At 35.7% G+C, this 18,308-nt stretch overlaps 1 protein-coding gene across 1 annotated transcript in view; it reads left to right on the forward strand.

Annotated features, from left to right (window-relative positions):
• YTHDC2 (YTH N6-methyladenosine RNA binding protein C2) overlaps positions 1-18,308 on the forward strand; it is a gene marked incomplete at its 5' end in the record, with an annotated part of 32,019 nt that overhangs the window by 4,631 nt on the left and 9,080 nt on the right. The window contains 19 exons of the mRNA XM_080362369.1: positions 843-1,042; positions 1,628-1,794; positions 4,602-4,704; positions 5,885-6,041; positions 8,185-8,292; positions 9,311-9,459; positions 9,856-9,991; positions 10,306-10,432; positions 11,585-11,650; positions 12,639-12,817; positions 12,983-13,079; positions 13,163-13,250; positions 13,345-13,425; positions 14,319-14,401; positions 15,395-15,500; positions 15,656-15,775; positions 16,126-16,398; positions 16,970-17,096; positions 17,598-17,803. Coding sequence (XP_080218495.1) covers positions 843-1,042; positions 1,628-1,794; positions 4,602-4,704; positions 5,885-6,041; positions 8,185-8,292; positions 9,311-9,459; positions 9,856-9,991; positions 10,306-10,432; positions 11,585-11,650; positions 12,639-12,817; positions 12,983-13,079; positions 13,163-13,250; positions 13,345-13,425; positions 14,319-14,401; positions 15,395-15,500; positions 15,656-15,775; positions 16,126-16,398; positions 16,970-17,096; positions 17,598-17,803 — 2,573 coding nt within the window. The remainder of the gene's footprint in view (positions 1-842; positions 1,043-1,627; positions 1,795-4,601; positions 4,705-5,884; positions 6,042-8,184; positions 8,293-9,310; positions 9,460-9,855; positions 9,992-10,305; positions 10,433-11,584; positions 11,651-12,638; positions 12,818-12,982; positions 13,080-13,162; positions 13,251-13,344; positions 13,426-14,318; positions 14,402-15,394; positions 15,501-15,655; positions 15,776-16,125; positions 16,399-16,969; positions 17,097-17,597; positions 17,804-18,308) is intronic.

The following is an 18,308-nucleotide window of genomic DNA, read 5'->3' on the forward strand; positions in this document are numbered from 1 at the left end:
CAGGACCCTGCACTTGGCCTTGTTGAACTGCATGAGGTTCACATGGTCCTGCTTCTGAAGATATATTAATCTGTTAGTCACATTATATATATAATTGAAGGTACAGCAAGCTTTTACTTCTGGAAAATAGTTTTTAAGGAATTATAGAACAGTATTTACAATACTGAATTTGAAGTAGTCTCCTCTGAAGACATGCAGGTTCTTTGGCTGCTTTTGCGTTGCTTTGTAATACATCGTACTGCGCTGTGTGTGTCTGAAAGTCTAGGTACAGCATGGTTCAGTTTGTATGATTTAGGACAAATCTTATGGGTTAGAGCATTAGGTTATGTAAGACTGACTGAAAGGAGGTTATAAAAGACTGGGGAGGATGTGAAAGTAGGCCTATGAATCACAGTAAAGCTATCTTTTTCTCAGAAGGCATGCTTATCAGTTTGGAGTAACTTAAATGTATAACTATACAGTGACTATTTCTAGGCAAACCGTGGAGGTGTGAATGTGTAAAAATTACACAAAGGCCAAGAAAATATGCCAGGCTGCTTTTCTTGGGCTTAGTTTCTATTTATCTTTTTGCTCTTCATGACATTTTTTGCCTTTGAGCAGTGCACTGGAATAGTCTATTTTTGTTCAATATATCTATGAAAATAACTCCTTTGAACAGTATTTATTTCAAGTGCCGTAACAGGATGCATTACTGTGAATACGGTTTTTAAATGTCATGGGTTTGTCACTTTAGAGATACATGTAAAGTCAGGAATGTTCATTTTTATGTATGATGTTATAAGGAATGTTTTAGTGACCTTCTTTTGTATGTGTCCAAGTAAATTCTTAACTCCTCTTCACAGAAAACAGAGAAGTGAAGAAGACAAGCGGACGACTTAACAACGGTATCCCCCAGGTTCCAGTGAAAAGAGGGGAATCAGAGTTTGATTCCTTCAGGCAATCACTGCCAGTTTTTGAAAAACAGGAAGAAATTGTCAAAACAATAAAGGAGAATAAAGTTGTTCTGATTGTAGGAGAAACTGGATCAGGAAAGACTACTCAAGTATGTTTCTTTAATCAAATAAAAAAGATAATATTTATACAAAACTAATGTGAATTTTGTAATATGGATCTAATAAGGGACTGATTGATGCTGGTTTTAAGGCTTTTGTTTTCCTATGTAGTTGAAAGTCTTGTGTATTAATTCACTTCTTGCTTTTGAAATACTAAGCCAACAGATACTTACTAAAAGCATAAATGGTTCTGCACAATTTTCTGATAGACACTAGTTTTTCATTAAAGCAGTATAAACTATTGAAAGGAAAGTAGATATGATTTTGTATAGCCCTTTTCTTTCTAAAGCTGGTTCTAGGGTTCTAGTATGTTAAAATGAAAGATTACCCACAGGTATTTTTTAATAGATTTCTCTGAAACAGGAGAGAGAAGCTTAAGCTTTTTTTTTTTATTAAACTTAAAATCTGACATTTATTTTTGTTGCCTTGCTACTCCTTATCATTTGTAATGATAATCCTGCTGTGAACCTTCTTGCAACCTGTGTAATATTGAGATGCAGTTACATTTTTTCACTGTGATAGAAAAGCTATGATTTTATCAAACTAAGAAGTAAATTTATAACACTTCTTTACAGATCCCTCAGTTCATTCTTGATGACTGTTCCAAAAATGGAATTCCCTGTCGTATGTTTTGCACTCAGCCAAGACGTTTGGCAGCTATTGCTGTGGCTGAAAGAGTGGCAGCAGAAAGAAGAGAAAAGATTGGCCAGACAATTGGTTATCAGATCCGATTAGAAAGCAGGTACTAATGATACTTCTTAAAGTCAATTGATCTTATATTGGTATCCTTAGTCTTGTGTACATTTAAACTACAGCATATTTGGGATACAGCCTGGTAAAAGCTCAGTAAGTAAAGTATAGAGGGGGTATGTTATTTCAGGTTATGGAATATTTAAGGCTGAAAAAGATGGTTTTCCTCCTATATTTTGCAGTTTCATGTAGCAAGTTGTCTTCTGTAAGTCAATTGCAGATGCTTTCTCTTGATTACTGCTCGTAAGAGTGTGTGTCTATGTGTAATTCCTTTGCTAATTCAGATCAAGTCTGCAGTTTCCTCTTTTTTTAAATTTTTTTTCCTACTTTTAATATTATTAGATCCAAAAGTTCTGCAAGCTTTCAATGTTGGCAGGAAGGCCAACATGCTGTAACAAATGCTAAACAGAGTTGATAGGTGGCATAAAGGAAAAAGGTCAAAATTTGAAAGTGAATTATAAAGTCGAGCATTATTTACATATCTAGTTTGGGTTAGATTTACTCTTTTTCAGCTTTTATGTTTAAAGCATGAAGTGATAGAAAGGTAGAAATTTCTAGATCACCTGAGGAATTTGTTTCTAAACCAGGAATGGATGAAAGTCTGAAGACTGTGCGGTTTTTATGTTTTTGAACTGTGTAGATAGTGGGAGTTCCAGGAATGGGCAGCAGTTGGGATGTGAGAAGATGGCAAAAGGTACAGCTGGTTATGTTGCTGATAGGGACAAATATACACTGTAACTAGAGAAAATAAATGCACTTGAACAAGACAGCCAAGTTAAAGAAGAATTTGACTATGTGTACAGAAGCTCACAAGGCTATTAAGGGATTAGAAGAGCTAGTAAAGATGAATTGTAAATAAAGTGGATGATAAAAGAGTGAAAGTACTATGCTGACTGAAGAAGAACACAGTATAGGTCAGCTCAAAATGGAAGAATTATTGGAAGCAGTGCAGAAATTCCTGCTTAAGAAGAATCACAGACCATAGAATACCAAGTTGGAAGGGACCACAAGGATCACATGGTCGAACCTTTCTTTGCAAAACGGATAGTCTTGAGAAGATGGCCCAGCACCCTGTCCAGCTGAATCTTAAAAGTGTTCAATGTTGTGAAATCCACCGCTTCCCCAGGAAGGTTGTTCCAATGGCTGGTTGTTCTCATCCTGAAAAATTTCCCTCTTGTGCCCGATGAGAATCTCCCCAGGAGTAACTTGCACCCGTTACCCCTCATATCTTCCATGTGCCTCCTTGTAAAAAGGGAGTCTCCATCTGCTCTGTAGCCACCCTTTAAATACTGGAACATGGTGCTGAGGTCTCCCCTAAACCTTCTTTTCTCAAGGCTGAACAAGCCCAGGTCTCTCAGCCTTTCCTCATGTGGCAGCTTCCCAGTCCTTTGATTCTCTGTGGCCATTCTGTGGACCCTCTCCAGCCTGTCCACATATTCTTTTTGCATAGCAGGGACCAAAACTGAACTCAGTATTCCAGGTGTGGCCGCCAAGTGTTGAGTAGAGCTGCATAATGACTTCTTTGTCTCTGCTGCTGATGGCCTTGCTAATGCTGCCCAGCATCCTCTTGGCCTTCTTTGCTGCAGCAACAAACTGTTCACCCATATTGAGCTTCTTGTCCACCAGGACCCCCAGGTCCCTTTCCACAGAGCTTCTCCCAGCCAGACAATTCCCAGCCTGTGCTCCACTCCTGGATTATGTTTTCTCAAGTGCAAGATAGTACACTTGTCCTTGTTGAACTTCCTAAGGTTCTTGTTAGCCCATTCTTCCAATCTGTCCAGGTCATCCTATGCAGGGTGGCTCTCCCTTCCAAAGTGTCCATTTCCCCACTCAGTTTGGTGTCATCAGCAAATGTCCTCAAGGTCCACTTGATCTCTCCAGAAGAATAAATAGATTATTTTAAGAGAAAGAGCAAAAGGGAGAGACAGCAATATTTCCAACTCCAAGCAAAAAAATACGGGGGGTGGGGGTGCTTATGATAATGTGGGAGTCTTAATTTTTTAAGTTTTATTAACTGTTAGACAGCAATGATGATTTCTAGAAGGCTGCTGAAGAGAGAAGAGTAGAGATGGGTAAAGCATCTCCATCCTGGGTGTGTACCCTGAATTTAATATGTAGGAGGATTTTTGAAAGGAGGGATGAATTCTGAACTTGGAAAGTAATACACGTATGATAAACTAGTGAGCTTGTCTTCTAGAAAAGAACTGTAGAGTATGATACAAAAGAACTTTTCAGTACTCAAGGTGGCAATGCTGGAGAAAGTTGTGGCAATCACCGTTTTTACTTGCATAGCTAACTCTGCCACAGGTACTAGAATAGTGAAATACTTGAAGAGAAAAGTGAAAGTATTTGAAAAGGATCAGCTGGTTTCTTGGTGATTCAGTCAGGTATAGGCAAATACAAAGACTGCATCCAGGCATATGCTGAACAGTTGGAACTTGTTTTTCCAAAGCACTCCACACTGGATTTTTTAGTAAGTTACACAACATGGAGATGTTCTCAAGGTTCTGTTTCACTTGCTTTTTAAAATTTATATAGCTTTGCCTCTCACCTTGTGAATCAATCCCTTTTCTGAAGTTTTGAAGTGTAAGCACTAAGATTCATTAGGAATTGCCTGGGATTAGACATAGTTTAAAAACAAGTAGTATGTATGCATTAGTTATTTGCTGAGAGAACTATAATCTAATCCCACATTGGGTGAGCAGCTGTTCAATCTTTTAATTTTCAGTAAGTAGTGGAAAGCTAGCATGCATTTAGATGGTGCAAAAGGCTGAAGTATCTTTACAAACTGTTCAATAGGGTTTCTCCAAAGACGCTGTTAACGTTTTGCACTAATGGCATACTGCTTCGCACGCTGATGGCCGGAGACAGCACTCTGTCAACAGTGACACATGTTATTGTGGTAAGAGTCCTATAGGATGGAACAATATGTATTACCTGTTAAGTGGCAGATAAGATCCTAGTTTTCTTTATTAAATTGCTGACCGTTTAGGGTGTTTTTGTTTGGTTAGAATCTGAATTAGTGTTAAAGACTATCTGAGTCTTTATTGTAGCGTGTACTTTTTTTTAAATGCCTTATTTTAAGTTCATGTTAATAATTTAATTTTGGAATCGTGATGCAGTTGTGGAGGTCAGAGCTCTAGATTTTTCCAAACTTCTTCTGTCAGAAAGCAGAAAACCCTTAGGGAGGCTTCTGTAGATATGATTCAATGTGGATGTGTCAGAATTTCTTGTATTATGTGCTTGTTTTAGCAATACCAGCTTTACAGTCCATTTGCTTGCCCAGATGTTTTCAAGTAGTATAATTTTCAGTAAATTATTTATGTGTGCTTGTTTATGATTATGTGAATATTTATATTGTGGAGTTTTATAAGTCAGTGGAACCAGAGTACTTATTGCAAGATTAAGTTTTCCACTGCTGAAGACAGAAAAAATCATTATAATTGTAGGTGTCTACCTGTTTATCAAAATACAAAAAAGTGTGACAATGATTAGACATTCTTGACTTCAGCCTGAAGGTCTTGTATTTGTGTCCCTGCTTCCTAAGTTCATAATATAAAACAAACCAGCAGAACACACCAACAAAGATGATTGACTAATCAGTCATGCTTTAATTGATGGTAAGCTTTGTGCATGACTCAATGGATCTAAGCAATCTAACTTTTTTTCTTATGATATGGTATCATACATTTCTTTAAAAGTTCTTCAACGATGAAATGAGAATTTATTAAAATATTGGTAGGATTTGCAGTTTGTCACTATATTAGAAATAAGATTCAAATGTAAGAATCGGAGGAGTTTCAGAAATTCACTTTAATCTCCGAAGTCAAGGTGTATGTTAATGCTTATGCATTAACAGAGCAGTCTGCTCTGGTCTCTTTATAAAACTTTTAAAATTTTTTTTGACTTTTGGATAGTTTTTAAACAAGTATGTACTTAGACTTACACATTTTAATAGATCTATAATGTGGCAGCAAATTACATATTCTAGTTTTTAAAAGAGTTCATATTTGTGAAAAGTTATAGTCTTGGATCTGTGATGTTTATCTTTTGCTGCTGTTTTTTTTTCCCTTCTCTTATAGGATGAAGTACATGAGAGGGATAGGTTCAGTGACTTCTTGTTAATAAAACTGAGAGATGTTTTGCAAAAACAGCCTAACTTGAAACTAATTATTTCTAGTGCTGCTCTAGATGCCGATCTCTTTATTAGGTATTTTGGAAGTTGCCCAGTAATACACAGTAAGTATTTATGTAGACTCTGCAATATGAGAATACCCGCCCTAGGACTTATAGATCCTATTAACTGTAGCAAATGATTCTGAGTAAGGGAACATGCTAAATATACTGAGAGTTACAGCAATGCTTGTTCTTTGTTGCTTGTTTTTGTTGTTTCGTATCCATTTGCACCTACTTCAGAGTGCAGTGTTTTCATCACAGGAAGTTCTGTAAGTGCAGGGATGCCCTGGCCCCTAGCATGTTCAGTTCAAGTAGCAGGAAAAGATTCTTAAAGTGCTGATGTCCATGGTGATATAGGCCGTAGGATCTACAAAGTGTTATAGAGATTAATTCATTCCAGTACGTTGTGTTTCTTCTGGCCTGACAGAGATTGCTACTGGTTACTGGAGCAAACAGAGGTAACTGTACCTGATCACTTCAGAAATACAGTCCTAGCCAAGTTGGGTTTTCATGCTTTAATCACATGTTTCTTTATTTTAAAGGAAACTTGTTAGCTGTTAATCGAGGCAAGCATTGAGGAAAGACTTGGCAGTTTATATTAATTTATGTTCGAAGTCAGTGATCTGCAGTTAACTTTTCTTTGCATTTGAATGTAATCTATCATTATTGCTGATTTCATTTGACTGATCTTTAGTAAACCTAAAAGATACGTGCGTGGGAGGTGCTGTTCTCTTTACTCTCCTGGGTGACGTTCCCTGGCATCTTGCAGTCTCTTCCGTTTTCTACAACGTTATATAAGTTTTGAAAAGGTGCCTTTAAGAGAAATGCTCTATTTTCAAAACAATTGAGTAGACTACATCAACCATTTTTTGAGAAGCTTAGCAGTCCCAGGACATGGGTAGGACCACTCATTTGGAATTTTTTCTACGAATCATCAGTTTATTTCAGTGAATGTTCATGATTTTTTTTTTTTTTTACAGATAGAAGTGTTTATTTTCAGTTCCAAGTTCTGAATTTATGGCTATTAAAATAGGACTTGCAGACAGCTGAAGGCAGGAATCTGGAAGTGACAAGTGATTTCAGTGTTTTCCAAAGTATTCTTTTTGAGAGGGTAAACCTCAGTTATAGTTGTTATGTGGCTTCCCAGTTTAGTCTTGTAGCTTCCTGTTCATTTAGATCAATACGTTTATTCAGGAGATTCTGACACTCTTTTCTCCAGTTTACCTCAGTGGTTATACTGTTAGCAATACCAGTCTTCACAGGCTCATCACAATTGAAAAGACACTTTTCCTTTTTCTCTTTTTGAGAATTTGAGTATGAAGAGAGTCTAGATACTTTGTTTGTTAATGTCATGAAAAAGATTTCATCCTCCTTCAGCAATATAGCTGACAAAATCCTGAGCACAGAAACCAAGCAGTTGTGGATTCCTGTAGCACACAGAGTTTGTGATGTGTTGTAAGACTTCTTCCACCACAGCTTGTAAAAGTCTGTGTATTGTAGCTTGTTCTTTCTGAAGAAGGGAAATGTCTTAGATCATTTAAACTCAGCTATGGCAAATGTCTGCTAAGGGACCAGAAATTAAAATATAGATATTTCTTCATGTGAAGAAGAATCCTTGAATGTCCATAAATAAGGTCCAGAAAACAGTGATAATGAAAAGGAAATCAGAGTATGTTATTAGGAGGTAAAGCCCATTTAGAATGTCTCACTAAAGAAAGCCAATTTTGGCCAAAGCAATTGAGGAAACAGAGAAAAAAAGTAGTTGAATAGAAAGGTGACAATCTGCTTGTGGGATCCTGCACTAAAGCTGTATGAATTACTGTTATGTTTTGTAATCCAGGTGGCAGCCTCACACAGGGAATTGTTTTCTGTAACCCTAGAGAAAAATATTTATATTCTCATTTTGATAAAATTGCAATGACAAACTATCGATCATGTGCATCTCTTGCTATAGCGCTTCAAGAGGTTAATGAGAATTAAAGTACCCTGCTGATATTTCCCTTTTGAATTGTTTTGTTTTGTGGACTACTAATCTTAAGAAAATAAAGTGCAGTGAAGATACTCTTACAAGATTTTTCAAGGAAAGTAACAGTTACTTACATCAGGCCCTAATAAGTTTTTGTCTCTGCAAAAATGGTCTTAAAAATTAAGGTTATGAATGAAGCTAGGGAATATCTAATATTTTATGAACTTTTTATCCTTTCAGTACAAGGAAGACCTTTTGAAGTTAAGGAGATGTTTTTGGAAGACATTTTACGAAGCACTGGGTATACAAACAAAGAGATGGTAAAGTACAAAAAAGAGAAACAGCGAGGTTGGTGGACTTCTTAATTGCTAGGGCTAAGAATGAGTCTCACTGATTGAACAACTAAACAGTATGAGTGGCTGTTAAAATTCCAGAGTCAGAATATTAAGTGAGACATGACTAGGCGACAGCAAGTGTCTTTAAATTCTTGGTGTTTACATTATTGAAGTAGATTATGTAACTTAAAAAAAAAAAAAAGAGTTTTTTTCAATGGTTGCATTATTTTTGCCTTCAATTGGCAAATATTGTATTTTCCTCAACTGTTATAGAGGAGAATTGCATATAATTGGGGGCCTTACCCATATGAAAACTATAGAAGAGATACTATGTGTTGACTGTGAGTGCAAACTGAAGTGCGGCTGTTGAAGAGGGCTGGATTTTGTACATCTTGCACAGAAGTGGTTGCTATTAGTAACATTTTTCACTGCATTCTTCAGACATGGATGTATTTAATATGTATAGCCCTGAAGCATTAACACACTTAATATAGCTGTTTGTTTTTTTTCTTTTTTTTAAAAAAAAAATAGTCGGGAGGAGAAAACAAAGCTATATATGATCCTGACTACGTGTTTATTGTGGTGCTCAGCTCTGATCACTGTCAATAGGAAAGTTCAGTTAAGGCACTGGTGTCCTCATCTGTTGCTTCTACTGTATCCAAAAAAGAGTTCTTACATACAGGAGCTATATCATTTTGTTACTTCACTTCTGGAGAAAGACCTGTACTGAGAATTGTGTAGAAAATATTTACATAGGAAGCTCATTTGAATGCAGTAAGTTGGAATACTGGAGACCTAAAGGGATTAAGCATCCAAGTGGTATTTTTTTACCTTGTTTTTGTAGCAGATGTTTGCAGTGGTGTAATTTGGGTGCCCTTAGTCATGGAATTTATGTTTGACTGGTAACAGCATTCTAGATTAAATAAAAGATTGAATAGGTAAAACTTTGTGACTTGATATAACTATTTTTTATCACTGTGGATAATTAAGATAACGGTAAAATTTTTTTTTAACTATTTTATGAATTCTAGAAGAAAAACAGCAAAGCACTCTTACTGAGTGGTGTTCTGCTGAAGAAAGTAATAGCAAACTGGAATCTCAGAGACAAAGATCTGTCTCGAGTGCAATTGAAGAGTATAATCTGTTGGATGATGGTGGTGACACAGTATTTGCTCAACTGGTATGTTTTTCCTTTTGTTGGGAGAGATGTTTAAATCTGTGTTATATTAGTACTACCTATTTTAAAACTGTTTTCCAAACAGTTTTACAACTCTTCTGGAGTGTTTCCAGAAGGATATTAACTTATTTTAAGCCTTTTTTTATTAGCATGAACTACTTTAGGTAAGGTGTGCTTTTCTATTATGATTGTTGCACATAACTTCTATTTATAGCAAATGGCTAGACTGCCATTGTTTAAAGTACTTGCAGATGATCCAATAAATGCTTTAACTGTTACCTGAATGTTGTATTTCCGGTTGTCACTTGAAAAACCGTTCCAAGTCTTTGTGTCCAATATGTGAGAGTAAAGACAACTTTTTGAAGATACTAATCTTTTAATGCTGTGTTTTTTCTTCAGACTGAAAAAGATGTGAATTGCCTTGAACCATGGCTAATAAAAGAAATGGATTCTTGTCTTTCTGACATCTGGTTGCATAAAGATGTTGATTCCTTTGCTCAGGTGTTTCATCTCATTTTAACTGAAAATGTCAGTGGTAAGTTTCTCATCTTATTCCATAAGAAAAACCAACCTCAAAATTACTAGAATTTCTGTGACTGCTTTGTCTCCAATTTCAAGTGTTGTTACCTTTGAATTCTGATACCTGTTAAAAAAATTGAGTTGGTAGAATTAATGAATTTTGTATTTATTTATGTTGTACTTGCTTTGAAGTATTGACAGATGTGGGATGAAGTAAGAAAACGAGTTCGCTTTGGGCTGGGTTTTGAAGGTCATGTTCATACTACATTTAGATGAGAAAATAATGTTTTTATTGGGTGTGCTGATTTTTTTTTTTTCTGTACTTCTCAGTTGATTATAGGCATAGTGAAACCAGTGCAACTGCACTAATGATCGCTTCAGGGAGAGGCTTTCTGAGTCAAGTAGAACAACTGATCAGTATGGGAGCAAACATCCACTTGAAATCATCCAATGGCTGGTAAAACCACGCAGATAAATTGAAACATAGATTTATTTGTCAATATAAAAATGAGACAGAAATTTCTGTAACATCTAAACTAATCTACTAACTTGTAAGACTACTATAAGCACTAACAGATTGTGACAGTCTAAACAATTTCTAGCTTCTGTTCATTACATTAGTTCCTGTAAGTTATAAATCAAATTTTTAATTGAAGAGTCTTGAATATGGGATATACCCTCTTGGTTTCATTGAGCCTGATTTAACACACTGGTAAGAAGAAAAATTAGAATCTTTCTTACTGAGTTGATAGAATTAGATCCAAAATATTTGATGATCCTTATTTTAAGAGAGTAACCTCTTAACACAAGAGAGGTTACTGTCTTAGATACAAGGGAGAAGTTCTTCATCATGAGGGTGGTGAGACCCTGGAACAGGCTGCCCAGAGAAGCTGTGCATGCCCCATCCCTGGAAGTGTTGAAGGTCAGGTTGAATGTGGCTTTTAGCAACCTGGTCTAGCAGAAGGTGTCCCTGCCCATGGCAAGAGAATTGGAGCTATATGGTCTTTAAAGGTCCTTTCCAACCCAAACCCTTCTATGATTCTGTAAATCTATATTGAATTCAGAAGTAGTGTATTAGAGGTGCAAAGATCTCTGGTTTGTTGTATCTGCAAACATGTTGTATCATATAAAAATATTTTGAATCTGTAAAAGTGGAGATTTTTCTGTCAATGAATTGTGTCTTCATATAAACAGGGAACTACAGTAAATAATTGTAGTAAGGCAAGATTAGGATTCCAGGAGTCTGATAATTGGTACTACTACTTGAGAAACTTGGGAAGGAAAGCAGTTTAAAATGAGAACAGAATTAACTGCATTATGAGGAGACCGATTTCTTCCTCATTTTCTTCAGCATGTTTGCATGTGCTTCTGTGTATTGCTGGGATTCTTTGTTGGTAAATAGTTGCAGTTATCCAGAAATCATATAACTGTTACTCCTATTTATGCACTTTAAAATGGGAAGTTGAAGATCCAGCAGAAATGTCACTGATTAAGCAGTAATGTAGTAAGCGATAGAAGGTGCGGTATTAGTTGCTTCCTCATGAACATGTTATTCATATATGTCTTTTGAAGTGAGAAATTAATGTAGATTTTTATGCAACTTTTTCAGGATGGCTTTGGACTGGGCTAAGTGCTTTGGACAGACAGAGGTTGTCGATCTGTTGGAGTCCTACAGGTAAACTGTAACTACTTTGCAGAAACATTTGTGCAACATGGTGAAGGGGAATTTTTGTTTTGTCATCTTTTAATCAGAACAGTTTTGAGCTTTTGATGCTTTAAAATCTGACATAAATAGCAAGATTTATTTGAGCATAGGAGTATTTAAAAAAACATACCAGTATCATAGTGATTATGTTTGCACAGCTCCTAGGATAAGTTTAGTTCTAGTGGTGTTGGAATTCTTTTATATTATTAGTGTTTGTCATCTTGATATGGACATTCCTATTATGATTTTTGTATCTAGGCAGGATGTGATTATAGTAAATAAGAGTAGATGATGATTCTAGGTCCCCTGCAACTGAAACTGTCTGTTCTATTCTGAATAAATAAAAATGCAGAGGAGAGGCTGCTTCCATACCACATAGCATTTTAATTTAAAATGTTTATTTTGGAAACAAATCTGATATGTGTTTTTATCTGTATATTGTTCATATATGACAGCCATATTAAAGAAACATTATATGAGTAACATATACACTAGGACATTCAAGAATTATTTTTTCATTAACTTACAGTTGTCATAGTTTAGTTACAGTTTTGTAGAGACCTATCTTATAAAGACTTCTCCTAGTATAGTATCTGTTCTTGTAGTACCTGCTTAACTGTTATGCTAGTGAATTTTTTGGAAAATACAAGTCTTGCTGATATTTTTCCTTTAACAGTTAAACAAAGAGGGTCTTAGAGGTTCTGTCACATTGGCTTATGGTTGTGTTTTGGTGAAGTATAAGGAAATTAAAGTTAACACTAAAAATTGAAGTTGCACGCTTTGCTGGGTTAACACTTAAGTCGATGAGGAGTAATAGTATTGTGGAGATGCTGTTCTGCTACACTTTAAAAGTTGAGATGAGTAGTCTTGTTGGTCTTGATCTACATTTGAATTGATAGCTGAATTTAAATCCAAAGCAAACAGCCTTGACACTGGCCTATGTATTTGTATATTTTAGTGCTTCAGTGGAATCTGGAAATGCGGATGAAAGCTCCCTGGTCCAAAGTACTGGTAGTGACCTTAGTGCAGAGGACAGAGAACTCCTGAAAGCGTATCATCACAGTTTTGATAGTGAAAAAGTGGATCTGGACCTGATTATGCACTTACTTTATAACATCTGCCATAGTTATGATGCTGGTAGGTATATACACACACTGCCAATAAGTGTTTGTGGATTCAGCTTCTGATAAATTATGCTCTTTTTCCAATAATGCTAAGTAGCTTCTGAGTGCTAGTATGTGCAATACTGACATATATGAAGTGAATTCTATGTTTATCTCTGCGAACCAACTTCTTTTTCAGGAGCGATTTTAATATTTCTTCCTGGATATGATGAAATAGTTAGCCTGAGGGACCGTATTCTTTTTGATGATAAGAGATTTGCTGATAATGCTCACAGGTAAAACCTGTAGTTTCTGTGGTTGTCTTGAGTTTTTATTGTTTCTTTTAAAGATCCTTAAAGTATTCTTTGTCTTGGATTAGATACCACGTTTTCATGCTTCATTCAAATATGCAGACTTTGGACCAGAAGAAGGTGCTTAGAAGTCCACCACCTGGCATCCGCAAAATAGCAAGTATCAGGGGACTTGTTCAAATACTGTATTAGTCTATTTTGTCTCTGTTTTTACAGTTACTATTGTTTTGTTTTGTTTTTTTAATTGCAGATTCTTTCTACTAATATTGCAGAAACCAGCATAACAGTCAATGATGTTGTATTTGTTATTGACTCAGGCAAGATGAAAGAGGTACGATGAGCTTAAGCTTTCCTTGGGAAGTGAGCTTCCTATTATTATTTTAAAATACATTATCCATATATCTTGGACAGCTATTTTTTCTATAGTAGGCTGAGAGCCAGTGCAATGTCAAGCAACAAAACTCAGAAGTTTTGACATCCATTTGTTTTGTGGCAAGTACTTAAAATAGCTAGCTTTTTAAAAACCCTGTGAAAGCTATTGCAAGTTGATCTACTGATAGATTTTTTTTTTTTTTTTTTAAAGTTAGTATATCTGTTTTATTATTTTTTTTTTAAACAAGTCTGTCAGTTCAGACCACCATCTTCCTGAGACTTAGAGAACATTGGGAGTTCTGTTTGTCCTACTATTGTATGCAGTCCAAGTATAATATGTTAAGTTTTTAGGCATTATTTTTCATGTGTTGGATGCCCATTCCTTAATTATTTGTTCAAGAAAAGTGAGAGAACATAATGAGACACTTTGAGATCCAACATAGAAAATAGAGTTGGATTTCATAGGAGATAAACACACTGAATTCTGAAGTTCTCATGGTAATCCATTGGGGTTTTTTTGTAATTTTGCATCAAATGTAAGAAAATAAGGACAAAATTTCCAAGTGAGGCAAAGAGAAAAACTTGAATATAACACACAGTCCATGTCTTTTATTGACTTACAATTACCTATTGTCTAGAAAACTTGAATTTAGAAAGCTGCGTAGCACAAAGCTATTGTAGCATAAATTCACCTGAAACCAAGTTCTTTAGAACATACTTTTGTGCCAGAAGCTGCTGGTGCTTATTATTATTTTTTAAAAGAACTTCTATTGATGATCTAAATCATTAGTAACTCTGATTTCATATACCCTATTCAATCTTGGTTTTATGTTCCTTGCTCTGCTTTTATAGATGTCTTTCGATGCACTGAGTTGTGTTACAATGCTAAAAATGGTGTGGATTTCAAAAGCCAGTGCTATCCAGAGAAAAGGCAGGTAATAAATGCTTCATACTGTATTTTGTTTTGCAGACATGCACTGACCTGTATGTTAAGGATGAAGTACACACCATAACAGCAGCCACAGTGGGTGGGGTTACTAGCCTAGTCTGGTATCGTGTGGGACAATGGCCAATGCTAATTCTCTGCAGAAGAGTAAGGGTCAGCCTGTATTTTCTTGTAGTAATTTCCCAAGTTGTAGAAAAGCAACACTCAGGAATTTCCCAAAGCTTACATCAGGTCTGGTTGTTTTCCCTCCATGACCTTGTTCTCCTTCCCATTTCTGCCATGTAGCACCAGCAGCCACAGTGTCCAGTAAGTTGTTTCATGACCGATTTGTGGGCAAAGGGCTGCCTGTTGTTAGTTTTTAATTGATACCTCATCATCCCTGTATTGAAGAGACATTGAGCAGTGGTACCTTATTTGTCTTCTCCTGACTATGCATGACTTTACAGATCTTTATCAGATTCTTCTCAACACTTGGTGAAGCCTATGAGGATATATACATTGAGAGCAACAAATGCCTGTGTTTGATAATATGATATTGACATTGAGCTGCAGGAATGTGAGCGTTTGCTGTCTCTGTCCCCTTGATCATGAGTTGTTTGGTTTTTATTCTACCTTTTACTCCCAGCGTGTCTTGAACCGTTTGGGGGAGGTGAAGAGGAAGAAATGAAGCTTATGACTTAGATTACTTACAGCAAAGGACAGTTGAGATTTGGATGGATCTTAGGTTAGCAAAAAAACCACATCACTATTTTTAGATAGGCCATGTTTTTATTTCTGCAGATCTTTCAGTGTTGAGGTAACAAATTTTTCGTACTAAAAATAATCCATGTACTGGAAAACTCTCACCTCATATGTTGGACTTACACTGAATGACAAAATTATCTGTTTTAGGCCTGCTGCTTCTGCATTTCCATTCTAAGCTTATGTGTGTTTATCTTAAGAAATTCTAATTTTCAACAATTTCCTGCATTTTATTTTCAAGGGCTGGGCGCTGTCAGCCTGGAGTCTGTTTTCGTCTCTTCAGTAGACTCCGATTTCAGAATATGTTGGAATTTCAGACTCCAGAACTTCTAAGAATGCCACTTCAGGTGCGTGTTTGGTCAGAAGTTATAATTAAGAAATGTATTATCATGAAACCATAATATTACTCAAAAAAAAAGCAATTTCTCCACTGTACCTCCTCATCTTAACAGTCTGTTGTTGTTTGTTTTTTTTTTTTTCTTTTTTTCTTTGTAACTTGCAGGAGCTTTGTTTACACACAAAACTACTGGCTCCAGTTAACTGTCCAATTGTCGACTTTCTTATGAAAGCTCCTGATCCGCCACCAGCTTTAATTGTGAGAAATGCTGTGCAAATGCTTAAGGTCAGCAGAGGAACAGATTTAGATGGGAATTGTATTTGATTCTATATTTGTGGTGTAGCAACGTATCTTACTGAGTTTTATTTGTATTGAGCTTGCTCTTTAGTTACTTAAGAATGCTTTGAATTTTTGAGTGTTTTCTATTTTCTTTTTCTGTATGTGGATGTATTTTTCCATGCTAAGGGAGGAGAGTGCTTGAAAGTCTCATCTCAAACTGTTAAAAGAGTTTGACTTGCTTTCTTAGCATTTGCAAACAAGTCTAGTTAATGTTCAGTATTCATGTACTTTCTGCTTTTATTGTAAATTAGTTTTGTCTACTTCCCCCTCCTTCCCTTTTTTTTTTTTTTTAACAGACAATAGATGCCATGGATCCTTGGGAAGATCTCACTGAGCTTGGTTATCATCTCACTGAATTACCTGTAGAACCACACCTTGGTAAAATGGTGTTGTGTGCTGTTATTTTGAAGTGCCTGGATCCTATTCTTACCATTGCTTGCACTCTTGCGTATCGAGACCCTTTTGTCCTACCTACACTGGCCTCTCAAAAGCGTGCAGCCATGCTGTGTAGAAAACGTTTCACTGCAGGAACATTTAGTGACCATATGGCGCTTCTCAGGGCTTTCCAGGTATTACTTCATTTTCAGATACAGTACTAATCACAATAGACTACATATCAAAGTAAATGGTGTATCAGTCAAGCTGGATGTAGAATGATAGACTATGACAAAGTCCTTAGAGAAGAAGCTTTATTTTTGCCTAGTAGCTTTCCTGTGTATACTGGGCTTACACATTTGTGAAGGAACACTTTTTTTCACACCTTTTTGTTTGTATTTTCAAACCTGGTTAAATTCTGAGTGTTCCAACAAGGACCACTTTATATACTGCTACACTGGTAACTTAAAGTAATGATCTTGATATAATTATGTTTATAATAAGTTAACAATCTTTATAAGTTAATATAATGATCTTACAATGATTTAACATAATGATTGCTATGTTAATTTAGAAAATGTGTATAAAGAGTCTAGTAGTTAACCAGAAGAAAAAAATCTGATTTGATACATTTCTTTCAGAATGGCTTCTGCCTTAGTTTTATTGAGGTAAATAGCATTTTTTAAAAAAGTAAAATGAAAAGTGAAATTAGTAATTTTTAGCTAATCTAATTAATAGGCAAATGGAAAAAACTATTCTTTACAGGCATGGCAGAAGGCACGCAGTGATGGCTGGGAGAGAGCCTTCTGTGAAAAGAACTTTCTGTCTCAAGCCACAATGGAAATCATCATAGGAATGAGAACACAGTTGCTTGGCCAGCTTAGAGCCTCAGGTAAATATCTTGGAAAAATGTTAATGTAATTTTGGAGTCAAGTCTATACAAATTGTAACAAGAGTAGTGTTCACTGGTGTCATTTTCCTTCCTTAAATTTGGAGCAGACTAGCACACATTCATTCTGGACATAGTGCAGATGCTGGGTGGGGAAGTGTGGCTGGGGAGCAGCTGATGTCACTAAAAGCGCCTGAATGTTCCACATGCCACTGGCTTTCAGTGTGAGAGATGTTTCCTTGGATTTTTACATTCTAAATTATGTCCACAGGACAGGTCTTTGCCTTGTAAAAAGTAATTCTTTTCTAGGTCAGTATAAAACCCCTTATCAAGGAAGACTTCAGTATAATGATTTCTTCTTAGTGCTGTTAAGGCTGGTAGTGGTGAAAAATGCAACAAATTAGTAGTTATTTCACTTTTTTTTTTTTAATTTCTTTTGAGAAGTGAAAAAGTAGTCTCAAATATAATTAATTATAGCACGTTTCTGTCCTCTCCTTTCTTCAGGTTTTGTTAGAGCCAGAGGAGGAGCTGATATTAGAGATGTTAATACTAACTCTGAGAACTGGGCTGTAGTTAAAGCTGCCTTAGTGGCTGGGATGTATCCCAATCTTGTGCATGTGGACAGAGAAAACCTGGTTTTGACCGGACCAAAGGAGAAGAAAGTGCGATTTCATCCTACCTCTGTTCTTAGTCAGCCTCAATATAAAAAGGTAAAATGACTTGAGATTTATAGTTCACAAAAAAGAGCAGTATACTCTGTGAAATGTCTCTTCATAGTTGTCAGTACTTTAAAAGCAGCATGTACATTAAACACTACATTTTCAGAAAATATTTTTCCTGGCAGTTGACAAAACAGATAATTGAAGTTGGTTTATTTTTTCCAATATTATTTAATCAAAACATATTTCAGTTATTCCTTCTTGTAGATGGAACAAGACAAAATGTTAAAAAAAAAAAAAAATAATTATGAAACTGTTTTAAAGATGTGAAAATCCCTGCTCATACCAGGAAGAAGTTCTGATCCAAAACTGTGGGGTTTTTAAATTTTGTTTTGTTTTGTGTGGGTTTGTTGTTGTTTAAGGTTTGTTTTTAAAGAAAAATATTTTCTTTGAAGGTGGTAGTGTAATTTATGAGTCCAGATGAATTACCTCTCTTTTTTGTTTCTGTTTATAAATTATGTGTATATAAATATTTATGTATTTATTTCTTCATATA

The sequence above is a fragment of the Nesoenas mayeri genome, assembly GCF_963082525.1.
Source record: "Nesoenas mayeri genome assembly, chromosome: Z".
In the NCBI taxonomy this organism is placed as follows: domain Eukaryota; kingdom Metazoa; phylum Chordata; class Aves; order Columbiformes; family Columbidae; genus Nesoenas; species Nesoenas mayeri.